Below are 26,842 nucleotides of genomic sequence, written 5' to 3' on the forward strand. Positions count from 1 at the left end.
CAGTACTTTTTGGAACACAGGGTAAAGAAATAAGACCTCAATTTGTGCAGTGGTGAGAAAGTCCCCTTTCAGGCAGGGAGATCAGCCCTGTAGGAGGTCAGATCAGACCTGTAGCGGGACGCTCTGAGCCCCGACCCGCAGGGACAAGGGATGAGGCACAATGTGCCTGTGTAAGCCCTGGACAGTCTGGCACCACAGTGGCCTCTGTCGCCTCAGCCACAGTCCCACCGTCACCCCTGCACCAGGGCGACGTGTGAGATTGGCAGCTAGGAGCAGTCCTTGAGTGATGGAGACAGACTGGGAAGGGACCAGCCTTTGTGACACCTTCCGAAAATTTCTAGAACTCAGTTAATTGGTCTTAATTCCAAAAATGACCACATAACCAATTTTAATATTGAACAATTATGTTTCTGATTAACTAGGGTGTGTAAAAGTGAGTCCTGCCAGGATGTGAGAAACCCAGACAGAGTGCAGAATGCTGTGACTTCATATGTATACATTTTTAGCTTATAAATCAGACATGACTTGAGTCATTGGTGTTCAATATATCATAAGGAACATATTTTTTTGAATAGTGGGGAAAGATTCCTTGAGAAATGGAGATGCTACCTTCTCAAACAGTGCTATTTATTTCTCTTAAAAGTGTAATTTAATTTTAATTATTTATAAAGCTACTTAATACTTTACTAAATGTAGCACAGTGTGTTTTGTCCTGCTAATGATATCCTAGTAAAAAGAAACTGTTCTTCCCAAACCTTAGATATTAAGTCTTTGCCATAAATCATACTCTGGGTATCCCAGGCTGCTGGGATTTTTATGAGAATCATTTGGTTTTCATGCTGGCGAAATGAGACCTAGCAGGATACTACTGAAAGTTTTATATTCCTGACTGTATACACAGAGAGATCAAGTGTATGCCCTCCTTTCTTTCCTTGGTGAGAAAACAGCTTTAATATAAACGAGTCAAAACCTGAGATAATATTTCAATGTATGATAACACTGAAAAAATTTTTTTGCCTTAACTCAAGACTCTCAGATTCTGCCATGCTTTTCTTTCAGACGATTGTCACCTCCATCTTTTCTACTCCACTGAGCCCATTTCTCGGGAGCGTCATTTTCATCACCTCATATGTTAGGCCAGTGAAATTCTGGGAGAAGAGCTACAAGTAAGATCCTAAAGTTGATGCTCACGTGCTTTGCTAAGGTTCATGCTTCTGGATGCTCCTTCACCTTCCTCCAGGTTGAGGCTCAGGCTTCATGCCTCGCCTGCTGGGAGCTGAGCATGTCCCCCAGTGGCTCCCTCAGTTCATCGCTCAGCATGGGGAGCTTCCAGGCTCTGGACAGAACAGGCCTGAGCACAGATTTGCAGTCACGTTCCAGTCCAGGTTTCACCGATCCTGCAGGAGAAATGGGTTCTCGCTGCCGAGTATTATTAGTTGCCCTCAGGAAGGTGGTTGGGGGAGCTGACGTCATCCCATTTGCTTGGCGGAGATTGCCCCCGGAAGGCACGTGTCCCCTCCTGGCAGTACCCCTCTGTGAGTATCCCACATATGCCTGTCACACGCAAGTGTACACACTTCACAGCTCAGCATAAAGGAGGACACTCATTTCTCTAGAGCGCTATGAAACTTGTAGAAGATGATTTATGTATTTTCTTGACTGTTTGGACCGGCTGGTCATAAATTTCCTCCAGCAAACAGTGATGGAGTGGGGGCAGTTAGTTCTTAAGGAAAGGTGTGAGGACAGAGTCATGGTTCACTAAGTAATTTTCCAGAGCTCCTCAGGCTTGGGGGGCTGGGGGGAGGGAGCTGAGGACAGGTGGCAGAGGAGCCTGCTGGCCAGTGGGCCCATCTTCAGCGGGGGATAGAGGAGGCAGTCTTGTGCTTTGGAACTCCTCCCCCTAACTTTAGCCTTACCTGTCTGAGCCCATAAACCCCAGTCCACCTTCAATAGTATGTCTGCATTTTGCACGACTCTGGCACTTTACCATGTGCTCTTAGTGTCTCATGCAAGACCAGTTTAACCTAGGAAGTCTGTGATTTCTTTTTCTCCCCTTCGATGGCTTTTGTGACGGTAAAATGCACACCTCCGTGGGACTGGCAGTAGTGGGTAGTGATTAAAACTCAGCCTGTGGTGCCAGCCCCCCTGGGCTCACATCTCACTCCTACCACTTAACGCCAGTGACCTCAGGCCTCTCTCTCTCTCTTCTGTAAAATGGGGGCAAAACAAGAGACCTACTTCGCAGACTTGCTGTGGGGAGAAAATGAGTTCATAGACATAGAGCCTGTGGAACAAGGCCTGGTGAAGAGCATCCCCGTGTGAGCCTGTGCTGCTGTGCTTCTCTGACTGCTCTGCACAGATGTCCATCAGTCCCCACTTGGCCCACACTGACAGGTGTTTACCACAACGAGGTGCCGCACCTCCGGCAAGCCCACCTTTGGGGTGTCCCTGGGGGGGGAACCAATGAAACCAGAGTCCTCCATGTGAGGCCAGGGTTGGGAGGCCAGGAAGAGGTGGGGGGGACCCTTTGGGTTCCTGGCAGATTCCTCATATTCTAAGAGAGGTTGGGCTTTTTGCAGTAGGACAAGTAGCTGTGTGAAATTTTGCACATAAGCGAGAGTCCTGTTTTGTGTTTGTTTAAAGAGATACTGTGCGTATTTACAGGGCTAGAGAGGAAAAGCAAACGCTGGGCACTGGCTTGTTACTTTACCTTTCTTTAGGGGAAAACAATTTGGGGAGGGGGTCTCTTTTTGGAGCTCTGAAAACCACATTTAAACTTGTAAATAAGAGTGGCCAGGCCTTTGCTCTTAACCAGGCAGGAAAGTGGAAGATATTTTCAACTTGATCGTTAGTACCAAAGATTCCTCTTGGTCTCCTATTCTCAGGTGAGTTAGGAGCCAGTCTTTCTGCCCTGCAGTCTGACATAAGCAAGATGCATGTTGAGCCAGAAAGGGTTTTAAGCTTCCCCAACAGAAAGGGGAATAGACAAGCTCCATGGGGAGATTTTTATCGCAGGGAGGCATCTTAACGCTTGTGCAGAGCAAGGGCTTTCTTGTGTTCTGTGTTTTCTTATTTAGTTTCTCCGCCTCCAGGATGCAGTGTGGTACTTGAGCTGGCAGCTTGTGTGGGTTACTTAAATGTGTGGGCCTCTAGAGTAGCGTTGACATTTCCTTACTTGGTGTCACAAATAATGGATTATGTTGTGAGCTGTTCTGTCCCCAGGTTAGCGCTGATATGTGCGGGGGGCGGTGTCTACCTTTGGCTGTGGTTGGGAAGGGACCTCAGGAACTGGGGTATGTATAAGGCTGTCCAGCCTTTACTGGGTCTCTCTGAGGCGGCCCAGTTAGAGAAAATGTTCAGTCCCACTGGGGGAAAAAGTTCCTGATGCAAAACCCAGGCTTGTCACCGTGCATTAAACATCAGAGTATGGAGTCCTGTGCCTGGCTGCTTAAAAGATCAGTGGTGGATTTCAGGACATTTAAGGGGTAGGTATTGGGAAAGGAAATGGCAGGAAATCTCATCTGGATCCCTGCAAATGCTCTGGAAAGCTCATTCTATCTTAAACTGTTGGTTTTTATTTCAAATGCTAATGACTACCCTACCCGTGTTCTTGCTAGAGAGCATCTACACAGCTGCTCCGTTACAAAGGAGCACTTGGTCACAAGGGCTATTGATTCTATATAGTTGTTCACTACTTGTCCCCTCACTTTCAAATGCTGATGAAAGATACTCTTCCTGCAGAGATTCAGTGGGCACGTAATGCCAGTGGGTGTACCTCCGCACCCCACCGCCAAGCTGCGCTGTGACTGGTGCACTTGCAGTCCCCTGTCCTGGGCCTTCTCTCCCTTGCCACCCCCACTGCCTTGCTTGCCAGCCCTCCCGTCCTCCAGGCTTTCTGTTGGGCCTTCAAAAGCTGACTTTAGTTTCTCCAAGTCTCCAGTGAGCCCAAAGCTGTAAAGAAACCATTTTAATACCCCAAGGAGCCGATAAGTACATCACCAGCCCCCTGGTAACTATGGCAGGTCTGTTTTCCCCAGGCCAGACTGTCTCAAAATCCACAGGCTTCCTGTTCCCCAACACTGCTCCTCCCTGGGGGCAGATGACAAATGTGTCCTCTGCCCTCCTGACTCCCCTGCACTCTCGTCAATTCTGCACGCATCACACCAGGTTCCATGCTGTCTCAAAGGCCTGTGGTGAATCACAGTTGCCTGAGAAGGAGGAAAAAATACCATGTGAAGCAGCACTGTCCAGTAAGAAGCTCTGCATTCCTGGAAGTGCTGTGCATCTGCACCGTCCAGTACGGCAGCCCTACTGGCCACATGACCATTTGAAACAGGGCTAATGTGATGGAGGAACTGAATTTTTATTTATTTATTTTTTTTTAGAGAGAGAAAATAAGAGAAAGCTGAGGAGGGGGGTGCAGAGGGACAGGGAGAGAGAAAATCTTAAGCAACTTCCCTGCCCAGCCAGGAGTCTGACACAGGGTTTGAATTCAGGACCCTGAGATCATGACCTGAGCCAAAATCAAGAGTCAGATACATAACCTACTGAGCCACCCAGGTGCCCTCTGAATTTTTACTTCTTCTATTTAGTTGTAGTGAATTCAAATTTCAATACCATATGTGTCTAGAGGTTACCACATTGGACAGCACAGATCCAGACCCTCCTCCATCTTAATCTCAATGTCTAGCTTATTTCCAAAACATTCTGCATACCTCACATATTGTAGATTATGGATCACATATTGTGGATCCCCCAAGCCTTGCCTTGGGTAAGCCTTGCCCTTCATGAAACTACCCAACTTCTCCATTTCCCACAGTCACCCACAGTCCCTCTTTTGATGTAAGAGTGATGAGGTTCAGGAAGGCCTTTGGAATGAGAAGTATTATGGCAGCTGTCTTTGGAAGATAAATTGGCCTTGTGGCCATCAGCTACTTCTACCCAGGATTGGCATAGACTGTACTTCTCTCCAAATATGGACTTGTTTCTTTTTTATCCTGGGTCTCATGGGGGCCAAGCACGTAGTAGGTGTTCTCTATTAAGTGAATTGAGTCCCAAAGTATTGTGTAAAAGGGAAAAGATCTTCATCTGGGTTTTTTTTAAATTTTTATTTATTTATGATAGTCACACAGAGAGAGAGAGAGAGAGAGAGAGGCAGAGGGAGAAGCAGGCTCCATGCACCGGGAGCCCGACGTGGGATTCGATCCTGGGTCTCTAGGATCACGCCCTGGGCCAAAGGCAGGCGCCAAACCGCTGCGCCACCCAGGGATCCCTTCATCTGGGTTCTATTTGCCATTATTAGAAAGGTCACTGTTAAACCGATGTTCTCTTGACTAATATGGGCTTTAAGGTCTGTCTTGATGAGCTCTGCCTGGTGTCTACACTTAAATTACAGGCAATGACAACAAATGCACTGTAATAATAGTGCCTTTTGTGTTTAAATCCCCTTATGTCAGAGTATTCTAAAAGCTTTAGAAACACATTCTGATATTATGATCTATCACCCTTCTCTTTATATATAAACAATTGCTAGATAACCAAACTTTGTCATTAATGTGAAACAAATGTTTAGGCTAGAAATATTAACTCGTGTTTTTGCTTATCTCGGCAAATATCTTGGTCCTAAAGGAGTTGACTATCGTTAGCCCTGATGAATGAAAAGTTCCATTAATAATGAGTTTGTTTGGGATGCCTGGGTGGCTCAGCGCTTGAGTGTCTGCCTTCGGTTCAGGGTCCAGGGATTGAGTCCCACATCAGGCTCCCTGCGAGGAGCCTGCTTCTCTCTCTCTGCCTGTGTCTCTGCATCTCTCTCTCTAATGAATAAATAAATCTTTTTAAAAATTAGTTTGTTTGGATATATCAAAAGTCTTGTATAAAATATAAAATGACATCGCTATGAGGAGACACATAGAACAGCTATCTGAAAGTATAGCTTTCATGGTGGTTACATTTCTGTCAGATTCTCCAAATTGGTTATAAAATGTTAAATCGGGGGCACCTGCGTGCCTCAGTCTGTTAAGCATCTGCCTTCAACTCAAGTCATGATCTCAGGGTCCTGGGATCGAGCCCTGCATTGGACTCCACGCTCAGCAGGGAGTCTGCTCCCTCTCCCTCTCCCCCTCCCCGCCCTGCCCCCTGCTTGTGCGTGCTCTCTCTCTCTCTCTCTCTCTCTCTCTCTCTCTCTCAAATAAATAGATAAAGTCTTTCAAACATAAAATAAAATGCTAAATCATTCCAGGCATTATCCTTCTCCACAAATAAGTGTTAAGCATTTATGGGAGGGCACCATGCTAGGCTTTAACTAATAGGAGTCTCTCTATGTGACTGGTCTGTGAAAACCTCCAACTCTGTATTCCTGTAGTCCTTGGTCCCAGTCTAGTTAGCAAGAAGGTAATCAGCATTACTTCATCCCAGCTCTTCCTGAGACAATGGTAGTACACCAGAGAGTGGGAGCTTTGTAGCCAGCCAGAGCTCCATGAAAACCCCAGCACATATGCTTGGTTAGGTGTTTTGACTCTGGGAAATTATTCAGTCTGTGAGCCTCAGGTATCTCACCTGTAAAGTGGGTTGACTGGCTCTCTGTGCCTCCCAGAAGTCGTAAATACTGAACGAGACATGGTTCACTGTGGTAATCCTGTCCCCATTTTGTTCTCCTTCCCAATATTACTGTCTTCTCTCATTCAACTTTTAATTCAGCTATGTCTAGACATATTTCATATGTCCTTGCAACCTATCAGAAATCCCTTCTGAAATGGCCAAACGCAATCATGCCAACTGGTGAAAGGACGCAAGTATAGACCATGTAACATCGACTCCACAGCGTGCTTGACATGCCCCTTAAATATTAGCCTTCACCTTTTAGTGCTGTGTTTATTTTGATGCCTCCACCCATCGCAAACCCGGTCCTGTTCTTTAAGCAACATTGCTGCCTTAGCGGAAAAACAACATCTCTAGGGAGTCACTATTTTGTATTTTATCAAACAACAGACTACATGATCTAAATATTTCAACTAGTCTCTGTGGGCTTCCATGAATCATACTGTGTTATTTCCTAGGGCCTCTGTGGGTTTGTAATATTGAAGCGAGGCTAGCACAGACCCTTGGAATTACAGAACCCCCACAGAAAGGAGGCTCCCAGCCTCTTCTACTCTGGGTGGAGCAGCCCTCGTGCCTTCTTAGGCAGCCCCGGTGAGCGGGGTCTGCCACAGCAGTGGGCTCTTCACGTGCTGGGTCTGCTCCTGTGTTCTCACCTGGACACACCTGTTGCTGCTGGAGCAACCAGCATCCTCACGCCGCCTACATCTCTTGTCCTCCTACAGATCTCTCCTTTCACTGCCTTCTTTCTCAGGCTGAACAGCCCTACTTTTTGAAATGGTCCAGACCTCAGGCATCCTTGCCGCCCTCATCCAGATGTTTGCTGGGTTGGTTCTAACCCTCCCTTCCAGCCTGTTCCAGATGTCATCTACTCAGCTCATGGTAGATGTGACTTCCTGTGAGCCAGATGTTCTGCTCTCATTTATGCCTTCTAAAATCTAAAATCTCTCGATTATTTTACTAAAGTATTGCCAAGCCAGCCGTTCATCATCCCAATCTTATGTGTGTATTTTAATGAAAATCAGAAATTTACATTTCCTCTACCAACTCTTGACCCCACTGGCTTTAACATTCCAGTCCTTAGAGGCCCATTTCAATGACGCCCTTCATCATCTCTCCAGCCCCTCACTTGCACACTCTACAGGCCTGGCACCATCTCTGTCTTCACACGTGGTTAATGACGATGTGCAGGACAGGGCCAGCGTGCCTGACTCAGGGCAGGCAGTCAAAGAAGTTCTCAACATCGCACTTTACTTTTTACCTTTTCACAATGGGGAAGATTTTTTGGATATTCTCTACCCACTGAGCTATTTTAAGCATGATTCTTAAGATCTTTGTGCAAAGCATTGGAGCTTCTCAAAAGGTAGTTTTTATTTTTATTTTTTCTCGAATGCAAAGCAGAAAGTTTATTTGGCTTGTGGTTTGATAGTAAAATGCAGCACTATAATTAAAATTTGCAATTATGCACGGGTGGGATTTACATATCTCAACTTGCAATTAAGCTACTCTACAACTTATTTGGATATGTTCACAAAGTGCCTGGACATAATGAGATGAAAGTCTTGAAGGTCCTTTATCAGATGTCTTAGGGCTGTTAGAGCTCTCAGATCCATGCCTAGGCATGTGTTGGGCTCACCTTCCCAAATATATTCATTCTTGTCCATATACCCATTCTAGAAATAGAATTTCATTTTTCTCATTTCACAGATCAGAAAAAGAAAACTCGGGAAGTTAATTCACTTGCCCAAGGTCACAGAATGAGTCAATGGCAGAGTCAAGACGTTAAACCAGGTTTGGTCTTCTTCTAAGCCTTGAGCACGTTCCTTATGTCCAGAAGCCTCTCACATGCCTCCCACACTAAAAAAGCTCAGTGCTGCCAGTTAAAGGGTTTGTTTGGGACGGGAAAGAGATGCTGTCACAAGAGCCCTGTTTAGTGGAGGAGCCTGGCTGGAAGGGCAGGCAGGGCAGTCCAGGCCTCGAGGCCACCTCACTGAGCCTCCCTGTCTCCAGAAATGACTTCTTTCAGCCCGGGGTGCCATGATGCAGTGGGTCTCAGCAGGGCTCCCACCCTGACGGGCCCTGGCCATGTGCTGTCACCCAGGTGGCTTTCCAAAGCTCCAGAACCTGAGCACGGAGGCATGAGGGGTACCCTCTGGGTGTGGCCTGCTGCCTCCAGTGCTGCCAGACCTGGTCGCGTGGGACCTCTTAGACTGGGAAATTTGTGGTCACCAACAATGTGAGGCGGGTGTTTTGGTTCCAGGCCTTTCAGGTCTGGAGCTGTGAGATTAGCACAGAAATGAGGGTTTGGTGACCTTCAGGGGCACTGAGTGACCACCTGCAAGCCTGAATGAAGTCTCAGGCCCAGAAAGGGGGTCGAACTTACCCAGATGCAATTTTCTTTTTAAATGGCTGATATGAAAAATTCTTCTTGGGGGCCATCACCTGCCCTTAATTTTATGGGGTGTTCAATAACTTCAGACACCTGTGAAAGGAATCAAAGAATACCTTGACTTTTCCTCGGAGCGAACGGTAGGTCTTTGCGAACCTCCCTCCACAGAAAGGACGATGCAGGGCTGTCTGGGTGCATATATAAGTGTGAGAATTTTAAGTAGTTTTAAAATGCTTAGGAATCACTTTGAAAATGATAAAAGAAATGTGCTTAGGGGTTAACACAGCTCAGCCACCATGGGGCCACATCTGGGAAGACTGCAGGTGCTGGGACTTGTGGGTGCAGCCAGGACAGGATTATGGACCAAGTCCCAAACTTTCTAAATGGAACAGAAGTAAGGAGAAACATTTTTTAGTTATAGATGATAAAATAAAGGTGTCAAGGCAGCCCGTGAAGCCAAAAGGGGCTCAGTGAAGCTCAGCCAAATGGTGCTGATGGAGAACTTACAGCCATGCAGGGCCTGCCTCAGATTTCATTTCTTTCTGCTGAAACTTGGCTCTGCATTCAATGTTTCTCTGGACTTTAGGCCTCCGGTAAGAAACCGAGAAGGAAGTGACACTGTGGCCAAAGGGCCAAGGCAATAGAAAGACAGAGTTCACACCTGAGCCCCAGAGATCTGTTGTTTCTGCCTGGCCTGAGTGGGTTCTGGGGCTTCCGGGCAGGGAGCCATGCTAGGAGAGTTGGTCCTTTCTTTCCCCCTAGCCTGAAGGGGCAGGACACAGGCTGAATGCTGCTGGCAGCCTTCTCGTCCCCACAAAGCAAGCTAGGCCTGAGTTTAGCAAACACAAGAACACAGGGCCATGGGACATGGGACCATGATTCCTGCTGACCCGCCCTGGCCCCTGAGTCTGCTGGGCCTGACTGAGCTCTGGGCTGCGTGAGCCAGTGTATTCCATATTTTGCTTACACCATTTCCAGTTGGGTTTTATGTCCCTTGAGGCCAAAAGGTTCCTAACAGAGGCGCCTGGGTGGGCTCAGTGTTGAGCATCTGCCTTTGGCTCACGTTGTGATCCTGGAGTCCTGGGATTGGGTCCTGCATCAGGTTCCCCACAGGGAGCCTGCTTCTCCCTCTCCCTGTGCCTCTGCCTCTCTTTGGTATCTCTTATGAATAAATAAATGAAATTTTTAAAAAATGTTCCTAGTAAAAGCAAGTGATGGCTTTTTTCCAAGCGATCCTTCCCCTATACCTTTTATTTCCGAGAAGTGGCAGCATGATGGTCAGACCTTTATTGCCATAATGCTGTGGTTCTAACTAGGTTAGACACCAGGGAAGGTGCCAGGCATCCCCCATTGCACCTCCAGAACAGAGTGTCAGGTCAGGAGTTGGAGCCTTCCGTGGCTCTATGGCTGACGGGCCCTGTGTCTGAGGCCAGTTGTTCCATGTCCTTTCTCTGGCTCAGATTTCCTTAACTGGAATTTCTGGTCTGTGTCTCAATGCTATTATATCTGAGAAGCGAAATGATGAACTTGGCCCCATCCTGCTGTTTTGCTGACGGATGAGAAAGCTCTCGCACACATACCCAGGGGTAAAGTTTGACACTTCAGGTGTGGCAATAAGCTATTATGCAAATATATTCCAGAAAGATGATGCTTTTGAGGAACTCCAGTGTGGTGAATTTCTCAAATAGCACTGGTTTGAGCTTATTATTCATTATGCTGTGGTGCATAATTTTACTCAAGGTCCTGTTACATTTTGCTGAGCAGTTAAAGAATTTGAAAAGTGCAGAGTAGTGAAGTTGACCATGTGCCTGCAAGAAGGAGTCCAACATGCCCACCTGCTTCCCGGCTGTCTGGGGCTGCTGACTCTACACTTCAAGGTCACGCAGGAGCAAGGCTTTGGGACTGAATCAGGTTGAGAGATGGTTTCAGGGGGTGTAAGTCTATAACAGCATGTGGGCAGAACCCTTTTCACTGCAGCAAGTGAGGGCGGGGGTGGGGTCCTTTCCGCGCTTTTAGGGGAGTGTTGGAGATCGGGCTGACTTCTTCCAAACAAAGGAAGGCAGGATATAGTCAGCTCTTAAATCCACGTTCAATCTGCAGACTCTTTTACTGCATGGGATCACATATCCAATGTAGGAGATTTATTGTGTAGACTCAAGGCATCTGTACAGTATAGGTTTACTCCCCAAGAACCCAAGAACCCTGAGCCCTTCACGTCTTTCCTGTGATCAGCCAATGCTCAAAATGGATGTTGTTGGCCATGGTCAGTATGTTCTCATTCTTCCCATGACTGATGGAGTCAGCTGTGGTCAGGCCACTTTAGGTCCTTGGAAATGTGTGCATTTGAGGCTCCAGGTGAAAACTCATTCCTTAGCATTGTAGTGATCAGATGGGGCTCCTGTAATCTTGTTATCTGAGTGTATTTCCATGACTGACTTTAATCCTATTTTACAGAGAGCCAAGAGACCTGGCCCAGGCTTCGCATGTGGTTGCTGCTTCTTGGTACACAGTGGTACCAACTGATTAATGAAATCTGTTACATAATGTGGACATATAAGCCATATATATTCTTTTTTTTCTTGTCCCTTTGGGAACACTGCCATCATCACCACTTATAGGGTTTATAATACTTTCTCGTGTCTAGATTGCTGTGTTTGTTTCTCTCTGTAAACTGTTAAGTAGAGTGATGCTCCCCTTCAAGATTTTTAGATGAAAAATAATCAATAATGGAAAAATAATCACATACATGAGAATAAGAAAAAAATATATTGTCTGATAAAACCAAGGATAATTTAATGTATTACATTCCTTTTCACATTAAAGAAAGTATTTGTTTTAGAGGCTATATAGTTAGAGCTTATCTTCCTAGTGTCAGGGTAGGCTTTGGAGAGAGGTATACTTTGAAGCTTGAGGAAGAAGAAGGAGAGAAAGGTCTTAGTGGGTTTTAAAGAAAATTGGGTAGGAAATGAAGTTTTTAAAAAGCAATTTTTAAGAGCAGTTCAGAATGATAGAACACTAGCTTTCTATGTAAAGTTGTCATGGATAAAGTACAGCCACCAGGGAAGCCACCAGAGAGGAGATTTCCTTAGCATTGTCAAATAACCTGTTTGGGCACTATTTTGAAAAGATTTGTACACTCCTATGTTTACGGCGTTATTTATAATAGCCAAGGTATGGAAGCAACCCGTGTCCTTTGATAGATGAATGGATAAAGAAGATATATATAGATATATATAGATATATATATATATATATATATATGCAAGTATTACCACTTGCAACAACATGGATGGACCTAGAGGGTATTATGCTAAGTGAAATAAGTCAGAGAAAGACAAATACACAATTTAATTAATGTGTGGAGTCTAAAAAAGAAAACAAATGAACAAATAAAAAAACAAATAGTCTCATAGAGAAAACATACTGATGGTTACCAGAGTGGGGAATGGGTGAAATAAGTGAAGGGGATTAAGAAATACAAACATCTAGTGATAAATAAGTTACAGACATGTAAAGTACAGCATAGGGAATATAGTCAATAATATTGTAATAATACTGTGTAGTGACTACACTTAATCGTGGTGAGCACTATGTAATGTATAGCATTGTTGAATCACCCCATTGTCCACCTGAAACTAATATAACATTATATGTCAACTACACTTCAGTAATAAATTTTAAAAAATCACTTGTTTGGGAAAAGGCTGGGGCAAATGCAGGACAACTGGGAGAGATGAATGAACTGATTATCTGTTGCCTAGTGCCCTTTTGCTCCTGGAGCCAAGATTAGACCCAAACTATTTTAGTATTTGAAAAATCAATTTGAAAAACATTTTCAGGATAAACTTTACTGTTCCTTTCCCCATTACAGAAAAATCTATACCCAAATGTCCTGATGCAGTGATATCAAAAGCTTTTTCTATTTACCCATCATCTCTCATGGTTCCCTGGGGTAACTGGCCTGTTACAAGGCTAAAGCAAATCTTTGTTTAGTTTTGTAAGTTGGCGGTCATGGACAAAGCTCTTTATTTTAATTTCCTACCCAAAGTCCTGTGCAATGTGCAGTTGCCATTTTATGCATGAGAATACTAGGGATCAGAAGAATTAAGTGATTCTCTTCTTTTCATCCCTCAAATAGTTTAATAAGTTATTAACCAAGTTAGAAACAGAAATCAGGTTTATTGACTTAAAATTGCAGTTTTATTGTTGGGGTTTTAAGATGGAAGGTGAGCAAAAAAAAAAAAAAAAAAGATGGAAGGTGAGCAAAGTATAGTGTCATACTCTGGAAGTAAAAAAAAAAAAAACAGCAAAGGAGAAGTGGGAAGTCCGTCTCAGTGGGAAGCATACTGGTGTGCTTTTATTAAGTGCAACATCCCTTGGTGACAAAACGACACTCTGTTAATGGCTTCATGTTCAGAGAATGTGTCTTCTCATGTTGCTGCCTCTCCTGAGACAAGCAGTCATGCAAATGGGAAGACCTGAGTTAATTCATAGGGGCTGTGTGCGTCACTGCACAAATGGGATTCATTCATTGCCAAGGATGATCATGTCCTTTTTGCTTGTGTGTGGGGCTCATCTTAATCCAATTCCGTACATTCTACTGGTCACTAATGAAAAAAAAAATACATGTGTCTTCAGGAGAAATTTCACCCACAGTTCTAAAACACTGTCACATAAATAACATTAGGCATCTTGCTACCAGGATATAGCACCCAGAAGTCAAAACCCTTAACCAAACATGTTTAGCTTGGGGAAAAAACAGCACCTCCTTGATAACTTAATTTTTATAAATCAGTTATAATCCTCTGCATCTCTATTTATTCAAGTCCCCCTTTGCCTGACTCTTTGCCCAACTGCAAGCAACTCGAACTTTTTTATTGCTATTTTTATTAGTTGCATTTGCAGAAAGAGAAGAAACACTTTTCACCCCCTAAATATTTATGACCTTCCAGTGATTGAATAGTTGGATTTCATATCCTGTATTTGAAATGTTGAATAATCTTGGACTCTTCTGGCTGAAATGGGAGAAGCAATCCTAATTGGAAATGTAAGCAAGTTCAGATCAGAAATGAGAATTGCACACAAATGCATTATTATAGTAACTAAATTCAGGCCTGCTGTTAGCTAAGGAGATTTCTTAAACTTTTTTAAAGCTCTTTATAGATTCATGTATAGTTGAGAGAAATAATACAGAGGGATCCCCCATATGTCCTTTACCAGTTTACAGGTGTTAGCATCTTGCAAAACTGTCACAATCAGGGTATTGATATTGATAATAGTAAAGATACAGAGCTTTTCCGCCACCACAAATATCTCTCCTGTCGTCCCTCCATAAGCACACATTTGTCCTTCTTGCCCCTACCCCCTTCTTAATTCCTGTCAACTACTAATCCATTCTCCAACTCTGTAATTTTGTCATTTCAAGAATGTTATGAGACTGGAATCATACAGTATTTAACCTTGTGGGGTTAGCTGTATTCACTCACCATAATTCAGTAGACATTCATTCAGGTCATTTTATATGTCAATAGTTAGCCCCTTTTTAAAGCCGAGTGTATGGATATATACACTCTCTTTAACAGCTCAACCATCGGAGGACATCTGTGTTGTTTTCAGTTTGTGGCTATTATGAATACAGCTGCTATGGACATTAGTCTACAGCTTTTTGAATGTAAGTCTTCACTTCTCTGGGATAATTGCCTATGAATGCAATCACTGGGTCATATGGTAGTGTTTTAAGAAACTGCCTAACTGGGACGACTTGGTGGCTCAGTGATTGAGTGTCTGCTTTTGGCTGGGCATCGTCCCAGGATCCACGATCGAGTCCCACATCCGGCTCCCTGCGAGAAGCCTACTTCTCCCTCTGCCTATGTCTCTGTGTCTCTCATGAATAAATAAATAAATCTTAAAAAAAAAAAGAGAGATAAGAAACTGCCAAACTTTTTTCAGTGGAGCTGTATGCCATTTTACATTCCCCTCAGCAATATATGAGAGATCCAGTTTCTCCAGATCTTTGGCAGGTGTTTTTACTATTTTTTTCTTTTAGCCATTCTGATAGTGTATAGTGATCTCTTGTAGTGGTTTTCATTTACATTTCCTTAACTACTTGCTATTCACTATGGTGTTGAATGCCATTGGTATCATCTCTTCAGGGAAATGTTTGTTCAGGTCTTGTGCTTGTTCTCTAATTGGATTTTTTTAACTGTTGAGTTTTGAGAGTTCTTTATATATGCTAGATAGTAGTGTTTTGTTGGGTATGTGATTAAAAATATTTTCTTCCTGTGCCGTGGCTTTTTAGCCTCATAAGAGTATTTTGCAGGCAAAAGTTTTTAAAAAGATGTTCTTGTCAAGTGCACATGGACTATTCTCCAGGTTAGACCATTATGCTAGGCCATAAAACAAACCTCAGTAAGTGTAAAAGGATTGAAGTTGTACAACTTATGTTCTTCAACCACAATGAAATGAAATTGTAAATTAACAGCAAGAGGAAACCTGGAAAATCTCCAAATATTTGCCAAATAAAACATTCTCAAACAACCAGTGGGTCAAAGAAGAAATAACAAGAGAAAAATAAAAAACTATTTTATGGTGGATGAAAATGGAAACATAATATATCAAGAATTATTGGATGTAGCAAAAGCAGTGCTCAGAGAGAAATTCATACCTGTAAATACTTATATTAGAAATTAAGAAAAATCTCAAATTGATCACCTGATCTTCCACCTCAAGTGACTAGAAAAAGAAAAGCAAACTAAATCTAAAGCAAGCAGACAGCAGGATTTGATAAAGATCAGAGTGGGAACAAATGAAATGGAAAATAGAAAAATAATAGAGAATAGATGACACAAAAAAAATTGATTCTTTGAAAATATCAACAAAATGGACAAATCTTTATCTAGAATGACCAAGAAAAAATTAGAGAAGACAAATTACTGTAATCACAAATAAAAGTGAGGGCATTACTACCAACCTTACATAAATACAAGGATTATCAGTAGGTTCTATGTATACCAAGAGATTAGCCTGAATGGACTGGAAGTAGAAAACATGAACACCAAAAACTAGAAACATCACTGAGAGAAATTAAAGAAGACAAATAAATGGAAAGACATCCAATGTTCATCAATTTGAAGAAGGTAATATTCCTCAAATTGGTCTACAGATTCAATTGACTCCTGTCAAAATTACAACTGCCCTTTTTGTATAAGAAGACAAATGATCCTAAAATTCCTATGGAATTTCGAGGGACCCTGAATAGCCAGGACAATTTTCAAAAACAAAAGTTGGAGAACTCACATTTCCCAATTTTAAAACTTTATATTAAGTTACGGTGTTACTACAAAACAATGTGTTATAGGTACAAGGATGGAAATAAAGATTAATAGACTAGAATCGAGAGTCCAGGAATAAATTTATACATTTGCAGTCAATTGACTTTCCGCAAGAGTGCTAAGACCATTCAATGGGGGAAAGGACAGTCTTTCAGTAAATGGTACTGGGACAACAGGATATCCATTTGCAAAAGAATGTAGCTGAACCCTCACATCACATCCTATACAAAAATTAAATCAAAATGAGTCAGACTTGAGTATAGAATGAGTCAGACTTGAGTATAAAATGCTAAAACTGTAAAACTCTTGGATTTGCAATGAATTCTTAAACACCAACGTCACAAGATACAAAAGAAAATTAGATTATTGAAATTAAAAGCATTTTACATCAGTGAACACTCAAGAAAAGACAATTTCACTCTGAGGTATATGCCAAAGAAAGTTTCAAAGAAGGTTTCCAAACAAAAACTTGTGCACAGGTATTTCTAGAATCATTGTTCATACTAGCCAAAAAGTGAAAACAACCAAATCATTATCTGATGAACTGACAAACAAATATCATACAATGAAATATTATTTAGCCATTCCAAAGAATGCAATATTGATATATGCTACAATGTAGACGAACTTTGAAAACATTATGTAAAATTAAGGAAACACAAAATGCTGCATATAGTGTGATTCCATTTATATGAAATATTTGGAACAGTCAAATCCACACAAAAAACAGATTAGTGGTTGTCAGGGTCTGAGGAAAGGGATGAACAGGGAGTGACTGCTTAATAGATTAATAGATTAAAGGTTTCTTTTGGGGATGCTAAAAATCTTTCAGAATTAAATAGTAGTGACAGTCACACAACATCGTGAGTGTATTAAAAGCCAATACACTGTTGCTTTGAAATGTTAAATTATGAATCTTATGCAAATTTTACCTCTATTTTTTAAAAAAATAAATAGGGCATATTTGTGTGGGTCTATTTCTGGGTTCTCTGTTCTGTTTCATTGATCTATATGTAATACCCTCTACCAATCCTAACAGTCTTCATCACTGAAGTTACATAATATACCTTGAAATTAAGTAAATTCCCACTTTCTTCTTGTTTAAAAAAAATTGTTTTAGCTAATATTTTTCTGCCTTTCTGTACAAATTTTAGACTAATTTATATTTATAAATATATATTTTTGCACCTAAAATCTTTCTTTTTCTTTCTTTCTTTCGTTCTTTCTTTCTTTTGTTCTTTCTTTCTTTCTTTCTTTCTTTCTTTCTTTTTCTTTCCTTCCTTCCTTCTTTCTTTCTCCTTTGTACTGCCTTTAGTTTTGTTTTCAGAATAATACTATTTTCATAAAGAATTGGGAAGTATCCTCTCCTATTATTTGGAAAAGATTGTGTTTGATTGGCGTTTTTCCTTAAATATCTACAAAAAATATTGTGGGAATTTTGACAGGAACCATGCTAAGCCTTTCTATCAGTTTAGAGATAATTGACATCTTTACTGAGTCTTCCAATGCATGAATATGGTACATCTCTCCATTTGGTTAGTGCTCCTCTTATTGCTTTCATCAGCATTTTTGTATTCTTCAGCATATAAGCCTTGCATATGCTTTCTTAGGTTTAACAAAACCCAAGTATTTTCTCTTTTTTATGAGTGATTTCAAAATGTATTTTAAAAAATTTTGGTATCCATTGTTAGTACATAGAAATACATTTCATTTTTGTAAGCTTATCTTGTACCCTGAAACCTAACTGAGTTCACTTTCTAGGTCTGGGGTTTTGTTTTGTGTTGTGTTGTTTTTGTAGATTCTCTGAAATTTCTCTATCGATAATCATGTCATCAGCAAATATGCACTGTTTCATTTCTTTCTTTCCAAACTGTGTGCCTTTTATTTGCTTTTCTTGTCTCAATGCATTGGCTAGAACCTCCAGCACTGTGTTAAATAAGAGTTATTAAAGTGGACATACTTACATTATTCCCAGCTTTATTGGGAAAACATTCAGTCTTTCACCATCTAGGGGCACCTTCGTGGCTCAGTGGTTGAGCGTCTGACTTTAGCTCAGGTCGTGATCCTGAGGTCCTGGGATCGAGTCCCACATTGGGGTCCCCAGGGGGAGCCTGCCTCTCCCTCTGCCTATGTCTCTGCCTCTCTCTGTGTCTCTCATGAATAAATGAATAAAATATTTTTTTAAAAAAATTTCACCATTAAATATGATTGCTAGCTGTAGGTTTTTAGTAGACAGTCTTTATCAGGTGAAGAAGTTCCTTTCTATTCTTATTTTTCTGAAAGACCCACAGCTAATATAATTCCTCAATGGAAAAAAAAAAAAAACTCAGAACCTTTCCCCTAGTCAGGAACAAGACAAGGATGTCCACTCTTACCATTACTGCTTAACATCATACTGGAACTCTTAGCTTCAGCAATCAGACAACCCAAAGAAATAAAAGGCCTCTAGATCAGCAAGGAAGAAGGCAAACTTTCATTCTTTGTAGATGATATGATACTCTATGTAGAAAACCCAGAATACTCCACCAAAAAATTGTTTGTTAGAACTAATACATGCTTTCAGCAAAGTTGTGGGATATAAAAATCAATGTTCAGGAATTTGTTGCATTTTTATATAGCATTAATGAAGCAGCAGAAAAAGAAATTAAGGAATTGATTCCATTTGCAATTTCACCAAAAACAAAAAGATTCCTAAGAATAAACCTAACCAAAGAGATAAAAGACCTGACTCTGAAAACTGTAGAACACTTATGAAAGAAATTGAAGAGGACACAAAGAAATGGAAGATGATTCCATGCTCATGGATTGGAAGAACAAATATTTTTACAATGCCTATACTACTCAAAGCAATATACACATTTAATGCGATCCCTATCAAAATACCACCAGCATTTTCCAGAGTTAGAACAATTCTAAAATTTGCATGGAACCATAAAAGACCCAGAATAGCCAAAGCAATCCTGAAAAAGAAAAAAATGGAGGCATTACCATTCTGGATTCCAAGCTATATTACAAAGCTGTAGTCATCAAGATATTGATGACTAGCACAAAACAAACATGATGATTGTTTGTTTGATACTAATACAAAAACAAACAGATCAACAGAACAGAATAGAGAACCCAGAAATGGAATCTCAACTGTACGGTCAACTAATCTTCAACAAAACTGGAAAGACTATCCAATGATAAAAGACAGTCTCTTTAACAAATGGTATTGGGAAAACTGGACAGCAACATGTAGAAGAATGAAACTAGACCACTTTCTTACATCATATACAAGAATAAATTCAAAATGGATGAAAGACCTAAATATGAGATAGGAATTCATCAAAATCCTAGAGGAGAACACAGACAGAAACCTCTTTGACCTTGGGCACAGCAACTTCTTACTGGACATGTCACTGTAGGCAAGGGAAACCAAAGCAAAAATGAACTGTTGGGACTTCATCATGATAAAATCTTCTTGATAGTGAAAGAAACATTCAACAAGATGAAATAAAAGGCAGCCTACAGAATGGGAGGAGATATTTGTAAATGACATATCTGATAAAGCGCTAGTATCTAAAATCTATAAAGAACTTACCAAACTCAACACACAAAAAATAAATAATCCAGTTAAGAAATAGGCAGAAGACATGAATAGATACTTTTCCAAAGAAGACATCCATATGGCTAACAGACACATTTTTTTTCATTTGCTTCCAATGTATTAATTGCTTGTTGAAGAATTTTATGAACACTAGTTCTAAGTCTTTGTCAGATAGTTCCCTCATTTCTGTTATCTCAGTGTTGGCATCTATTGTCTTTGAAATCTGAACATTCTGAGTACCATGTTATGATATTCTGGATATTATTTAAACCTGTTTCACCTGGCTTTCTCTGACACCACTCTGGCAGGAGAAAGGGAGCACTGTTCCTTTCACTATCAAGAAGCTTATTTTTGGATGAAGAGTTAGAAGTCAAAGCCCAGGCACATCAAAGGTGGCTTTATTGACAAACACCCCCGAACTTATTTTTTTTTTTTTTTAGGATTTATTTCTTTATTTGAGAGAGAGAGAGAGAGAGAGAGAGAGAGAGAGAGAACACAAGTGGGAGGGGTAGGGGGAGAGAGAATCTCAAGCAAAGTCCACACTGGGCTCAGAGCCTGACATGGGACTTGTTCTCACCACCCTGAGATCATGACCTAAGCCAAAACCAAGAGTTGGATGCTTAACTGTGCCACCCAGGTGACCGCAAAGACTCCCAACCTTTAATTTGGGGTCCCAAACAACTACTCCCAAAGGTACTGGAAACCAGAACTAGACCAGACCTCCCAGATGGTAGTAAGGCTGGAGGTTACCTGAATGTCTGTCCTCAGGTGGAGCCCAATATGCCAGTTGTCTAACTCTGTGTCTTTAGGAATTTTCTCTCATGCCAAGCCATTCTGAAGCACATAGTGACCCAGCAGCCAGAAGAGCTTCTCTGAATTTGAGAGAACTAATCTGATTATCAGTGGCAGCAAAATTTAAAGATGCAAAATAAGCCTGAATGAACTTTGTGTATATATCCAATTTAAAAGGTGACAGTGTCCTGTTGAAGGTCTGGCTATCTCGTTCATGTAGATTTTTCCAAGGCCATCCTATCCCCTAAATAGAAGTACAGTCCACCCATAACTCCATTCTGGGTTTGTTGCATGAATAGAACAAACTTCTCATTCCAACCAGTCGCACTTTTCCATTAAAAAAATAGGAATAATTCTCCCATAAATAGTCTATGTGTGCTGACAAATGGGAATTTGAAGCAGTATGATTAAATTACTGTTAAATTATTTAAGTGCCTCAGGTGAAACCATATAAGAGAGATGGTACTTGACTTAGGGAGACACATCAGGAGGTGAGAAAGCAAAATTTGAAGGGAGGAAACTAGCTTGATTTTCTGCATTCCATATTAACATAAGGGAAGATGCTTCAGAGTAAGTCAACCTATCTGGAAAGGCCTTTGACTAGACTGTTGGCCTGTGGCCCTCAGGACGATGTTGCCTAGCAATGAACAGGGACTTGCCAGGCAGGTGCTAGGAAGAAAACGTGCAGATAAATGCACACCCAACATGTACCAGCGTTCTGTTCCCCCCTTGAGATTGAGGCGTGAAATACAAGCCCCCGTTTTCTCTCTGCGCAAACAGAATTGATGTTGATGCAATTGGACAGTTAAGGCAGAAATCCAATTACTGAGCTAATTAGCACCTTTGAATGGTAAGCACCAAATGTACAGGAGGAAAGCACTGGAGAAAAACTCAAATTACCCGTATGGCTGACAGTTCACCTTCTTAGTCTGGTGGAGAGCCAGAGGCCCTGGGGTACACAGGCAGTGTAGCTTAGTTGTTGCTGATCGAATTTAGCACTGCATTCTGTAGCCTTTTGAAAAGATAGCTTTCCAGTTAACATGGTTTTAGAAGGTGTTTTAATTCCCCAAGGAGTTTGGTAAATGACTTTCTTTTGGCTCAGCCCCACTTTAAAAATTGTTTATTCTGCTGCTGAAAATTTCATTTGTCCTAGGTCTTCAGGTGAAATTAAAATTCCATTTAGGGACTAACTATGGCGACATGGGATTTCTGCCTTCATTAGAAAGAATTTTGTTGTTTGCTTTATTTTTTGCCACCCTGGGCTCTTTTACTTTCAAAGCTGATCTGAGGGTATTTGGAAGGAAAACCGACGCAGTAATAGAACAGAGTGGTAGGATTTACAGCCTTTTTGAGATGCAACAGAATATTTCTTCTCTCCAACCCATTTGCAAACTCTGTCCCACAAAGCTCAAACAAGATCTTGCCTAGATGGTTCTCAAATATCTGAGACAGGTGAGGAAAAGAGAATACTTTTTTTTCTTAGTTCCATCTAAATACTTATTTTCTCTTCTGATTCCCAAGAGACAAGTTCACAACAGAAGTTTGCATTCTGAGGTTTCTTCTTAAGCACTCTTACTAACAAGTGCTTGTCATTTATTAAATCATATTCAGGATGTCAGCGATCATGTTTAACTCTAAGTTAGTGGCAGCTAGTCTCCTTTCTTCTTAGTGGGGGTCATGAGATAAAAAATAACTTAGGAAACAGCATCATATTGGGCTCTTTATTCATGCCAGTTGTAAACAAAGGTGTGTCTTCATGCTGCTTTGGGTGTAAGAGGTGAATATAATAAAATGATCCACAAAGAAATACCTGACATGGTACAGTCAGCCTACTGGGTTCAAATCTGGCTCCATACTTATTAGCTCTGTGACCTTGGGCTCTATAGTTAATCTCCCACTATCTCAAGTTCTTCCTCAGACTGAATGGGTGTAATAAGAATACCCATTATTATATGGGTAATACCCTATGAAAGCAGCTGTATAATGAGTTAACTCACATAAAGTGCTTAAGCAGAGAAGTGCTGTGGCAATATTAGCTGTCATCATTTTTGGTAATATTAACCATGACAGGTTACCTAAAGGAGAGGTATGATGTGTGAAGACTCAAGTATGACATGAGTCTCACCTATAGCAGGTGTCAAGAACTTGTCCCTGAGAGTAATACTTGGGCCAGACTCGAAGCACTATAGAACTGTGTCAGGAAAGAGGGTGGGCCAGTAAGGATTCCAAGTAGAGGACACAAGGGTCACAAAGAGTTCTAGGGGAGGCAGGGTGACAGGAATAGGAAATTGGAGCACAGTGGAGAGGTGGAAAGAGGCTAGCTAGCATGGTTGGAGTAGAAAAAGCAAAGGCAGAGGCCAGGCATGCTAAAGATCAGTTTTTTCACAAATGTTAGTAGGACCCTCATGATATTCAGACCTGTTTGTAAACCTGTATGCAATGATATATTTCTAGTGAAAGCCATTTCTTAATGGCTTAGGTTTAACCATATGAAATTGCCGTCTTTGTACATCATGAACAGTTAAACATCCAAGCTCATGTGATTGAAGTCAACCTCGTATTTCATCCTTCAGTGGATGAAACCACTGAATATCTGAAATAAACAGACAAAGCGGGTGAAGCGCAGTGTCTCTGAGCAGAGTTGACTGTTGCACTTACCAAGGGCTTCTGGGACGTGTAAAGTTCAAAAATGGCTGAGGTGCTAGGGGCAGAGTGAGTTGATACCACTGACACATGCGATTACCTGGGGATGCACTGTTGATTGGTCGGCCCTTAAGAAGTCTGGAATGAGTCTGTCCCCCACTGGCTGGCTTGCAGAAGCAGGGGGCCATGGGTTGGCTGGCTTACAGAGGCTATGGACTGAGGTGAGTTGAAATAGCTGAAGAGATTTAAAACTGGTTCTGACAGCTATTTGTTGCCATGGCTACAGACAATCTGTCTTCTTCCAAGTTTGTAAGAGCAGATTTCATTCTTGTGGTTCAAGCGGAGAGGCCTAAAGAATATGCCCAGCACTTGACACCAAGTGGTGGAACACTGACTCGCTCACCACAGTTTTGTGGGATCAATTTGAAAAGAAAGATGCCTGTGTGGGTACTGCTTTCAAATTCGGAAAGTGAGTGACCTTCCATTGGCAGTTCAAGTACTTGCTTTTATTTTATGGACCTGGTGCTCAGAATTGATAAGGCATCAGGCTGGTCTCCCAATCCTGAGATGTCATCATCCCTCCCCTTCATGCGTTTCTTGTACCTTTCCCTCTCTGTTATCTTAAGACACCTCTCTCTGCCTACAACATTGTCACATTGGAGCAATCACCCTGATATGGGAGCTCCATATCCCCTGCGTTCCCCAACACACAGCCAATTCTGTAAACCAACTGTTTCTCATTTGTAATGATCCAGTCATGACCTTTTACCCCTTTGTGGTCCCTTCTAGCACAAGGCGTGTGGATAATTCTAACACAAGGCTGGTGGTTCAAATTGAAAAGGATCCAGGTAAGAAAATACCTTTCTTCTCTCTTTGTAAACTCTTTATCTATTTTCTTGTATAGATGGAGTCCTTCAATCTAAACAGGGGAAATGAGTTCTCATTCTTTTTAGTCATTGTAGAGATAATGCATATCTTGGTAATAAATATGCTGACTAGGAAAAGAAAACTATACAAATAGACTGACCGAGCATCCTGATTTGGTTTGGAAATGCTTTTCTCCATTACTTAGAATTGATGTGGTACCTGTTCAGTATAGAAGGACCGTCAATGAAGACATTTTAGTGTGTGACAAAAGGCAAGTACAGATTCTCAACCTTGCCATTCGTCTTGTAGCAAAAAAATTCTTAGGGAAGCCATTGGCATTATGATGTCCTCAAGGCAAATCATTCCAGGATCTAGGATCCAGAAATATTCAGAAACTTCATTTAACATTAAGCTATGGACAATTTACTTCTAGGAAATTATTTTACTTTTTGGCTTTCTGTAATGCATCTTATTTTTAACCTTCTACCTCTTTTTTCCCTCATATCAGAAAGCAAATGTTCCATTTTTATCCTCCTCACTCTCTCCCCTGTGTCAAAAGTTTTGTCTAGGAAGAATTGTATCATGTCTTTATCTATATTTGAATTGCATATACATGATTAATTTGAAATGGGAAAATACCTGGAGATATGGGTTTATATTTTGTTGACATAAAGTTCAACTTGTCAGTAAGTACAACTTGGGGCGGGGCGCGAGTAGGCTATAAGTAAGTGTCTTTATGTGCAGCTGTGGGCCTCTATGACATTGCAGGGCCATTGACATTAGGCATATGGATAGTTTCACAAGTGCATCTTCCCTCTAGTTATCCATAATAGTTGTCTCATTTTAATCCAATTATGTGGATCTCTGGTCAAGGTGTTCTACAAAGACTCCACTTCAGTGGTTGAAATTGTTCTGTTTTCTTTAAATATCAAACAGTTTGAACAATTAAGCAAAAGTTAATACTCTCAATAAGGCCTTCCCTTTAAAAGTGGCAGAGACTCAAAGTAACCTCTAATTAGTGTCTCGGAATGCATGCTGATTCATCATTGAGAATGAACTGATGGCAGGTCAGGCAGGCTTCATCTACACAGAGGATTTAGCATACTGATATTTCATTAGACTATGTGACATGACTCAGCCCACAGAGTAGTTTATTTCTCTCCATTAATTATAATCATGTTATAAATGCACCAATTTCAATTTGACTTTCAACTGTCATGAATGCCCTGCGAAGATATTCATAATTTGATGATGTTATTTTATAGATCTCTTACAGGTGGATCAGTGTTCTTCCTTATGTAGGTACATTCGGGGTCAGTCTTCACCTTTCTGCACCCCCAGTCATTCTCCCTTTCCCCAGGATATGGAGCAGGGGGAGTTCTGTTCAGATCTGCAGTCTTTATCTGGACCTTCCCTAACTTTTTGCCTCCACTCCAAAAGACAGTCTAGAAGGGAGACTTGAGGTTTGCTTTAGGCATTTCTTCTTTAGAGCAGCTATGCTTCTCTGACTTTCCAGAGCCAGAATTTTCCTCCTAAACATAAGAGGCTCCTAAAATAAAAGTACAGAATGCAAACGTTTCTTCCAGACCCTTCCGGCGCTTCCTTCACCCACAAGACCCAAAACCACAGCAGGAGGATTTCCACATTTATCCAGTCTTCTCTCTAAAGAACGTTTCTGTGCTTCATTACGAGAGATCAGATAGAGGGAGTGGAAAGGAGATTAAAGGAAACACACCATGAACCCCCAATTCCACACTCCCTCCAACATTCCCTCTCCTCTCCTGTACCCTTCCTTCACTCCTCTCATGGTGTTATCATCCACCAATTAGAATGGCTAAAATTAAATAAGCAAACACGCAACTGCCGACAATGCCAAGTCTCAACAAAGATGAAGAACAATTTGAACTCTCAATCATTGAGGCTGGCGGGGGTGCAAATATGATACAGCCACTTTGCAGAATGGCAGGCCCATTCCCAGGTTTTACACAAGAGAAACAAAAACTTCCACTCACATAAACTTCCACTCATGAATATTTTTGGTGAATTTCCTCCTAATCACTAAAACTGGAAACAACCCAAATGTCCTCCAATTGATGAATAGATAAACAGGCTCTAGTACATGCATATTACAGAATACCGCTCAACACTGAAGCGGAACAGACTGCTGGATGCCACAAAATTGGTGAATGTCAAATTAATTTTGCTAATTGGTGGTTTTGTGACTATGCATTTATTAATAGGACTGAGCACTAAAAAAGAATTTTTATCTTACACAGATTATTCCTCAATAAATCTGAATTATATGTATATATAATTTCAAAACAGCAAATGACATCTATATAATATCTGTTATTATAATATATAAAACATGTATTTGTATATGATATATAAGACTAGCAGTAATTGTTTATATTGTAGCATATACATATGCATTGATGCTGTCTATTGTCTCTAATCCTCAATGATTTTGATTTCAAAAAGCCCCAGGAGTTACATGACAGTTGTGCTCTTAAAAATAAAATTCTCAGGCAGCCCAGGTGGCTCAGCGGTTTAGTGCTGCCTTCAGTCCAGGGCATGATCCTGGGGACCTGGGATCGAGTCCCAATCAGGTTCCCTGCATGGAGCCTGCTTCTCCCT

The 26,842-nt window shown here is 41.3% G+C and overlaps 1 protein-coding gene across 4 annotated transcripts in view; it reads left to right on the top strand.

The window, feature by feature from the left end:
• Window positions 1–26,842, top strand: part of PCNX2 (pecanex 2) — a 290,657-nt gene that overhangs the window by 211,014 nt on the left and 52,801 nt on the right. For all 4 annotated transcript variants that reach the window (XM_072755955.1, XM_072755958.1, XM_072755956.1 and 1 more), the window contains 2 exons: window positions 1,037–1,166; window positions 24,128–24,186. In XM_072755955.1, the coding sequence (XP_072612056.1) occupies window positions 1,037–1,166; window positions 24,128–24,186 (189 nt within the window). The remainder of the gene's footprint in view (window positions 1–1,036; window positions 1,167–24,127; window positions 24,187–26,842) is intronic.

This window comes from Vulpes vulpes, chromosome 4, assembly GCF_048418805.1.
Source record: "Vulpes vulpes isolate BD-2025 chromosome 4, VulVul3, whole genome shotgun sequence".
In the NCBI taxonomy this organism is placed as follows: Eukaryota; Metazoa; Chordata; class Mammalia; order Carnivora; family Canidae; genus Vulpes; species Vulpes vulpes.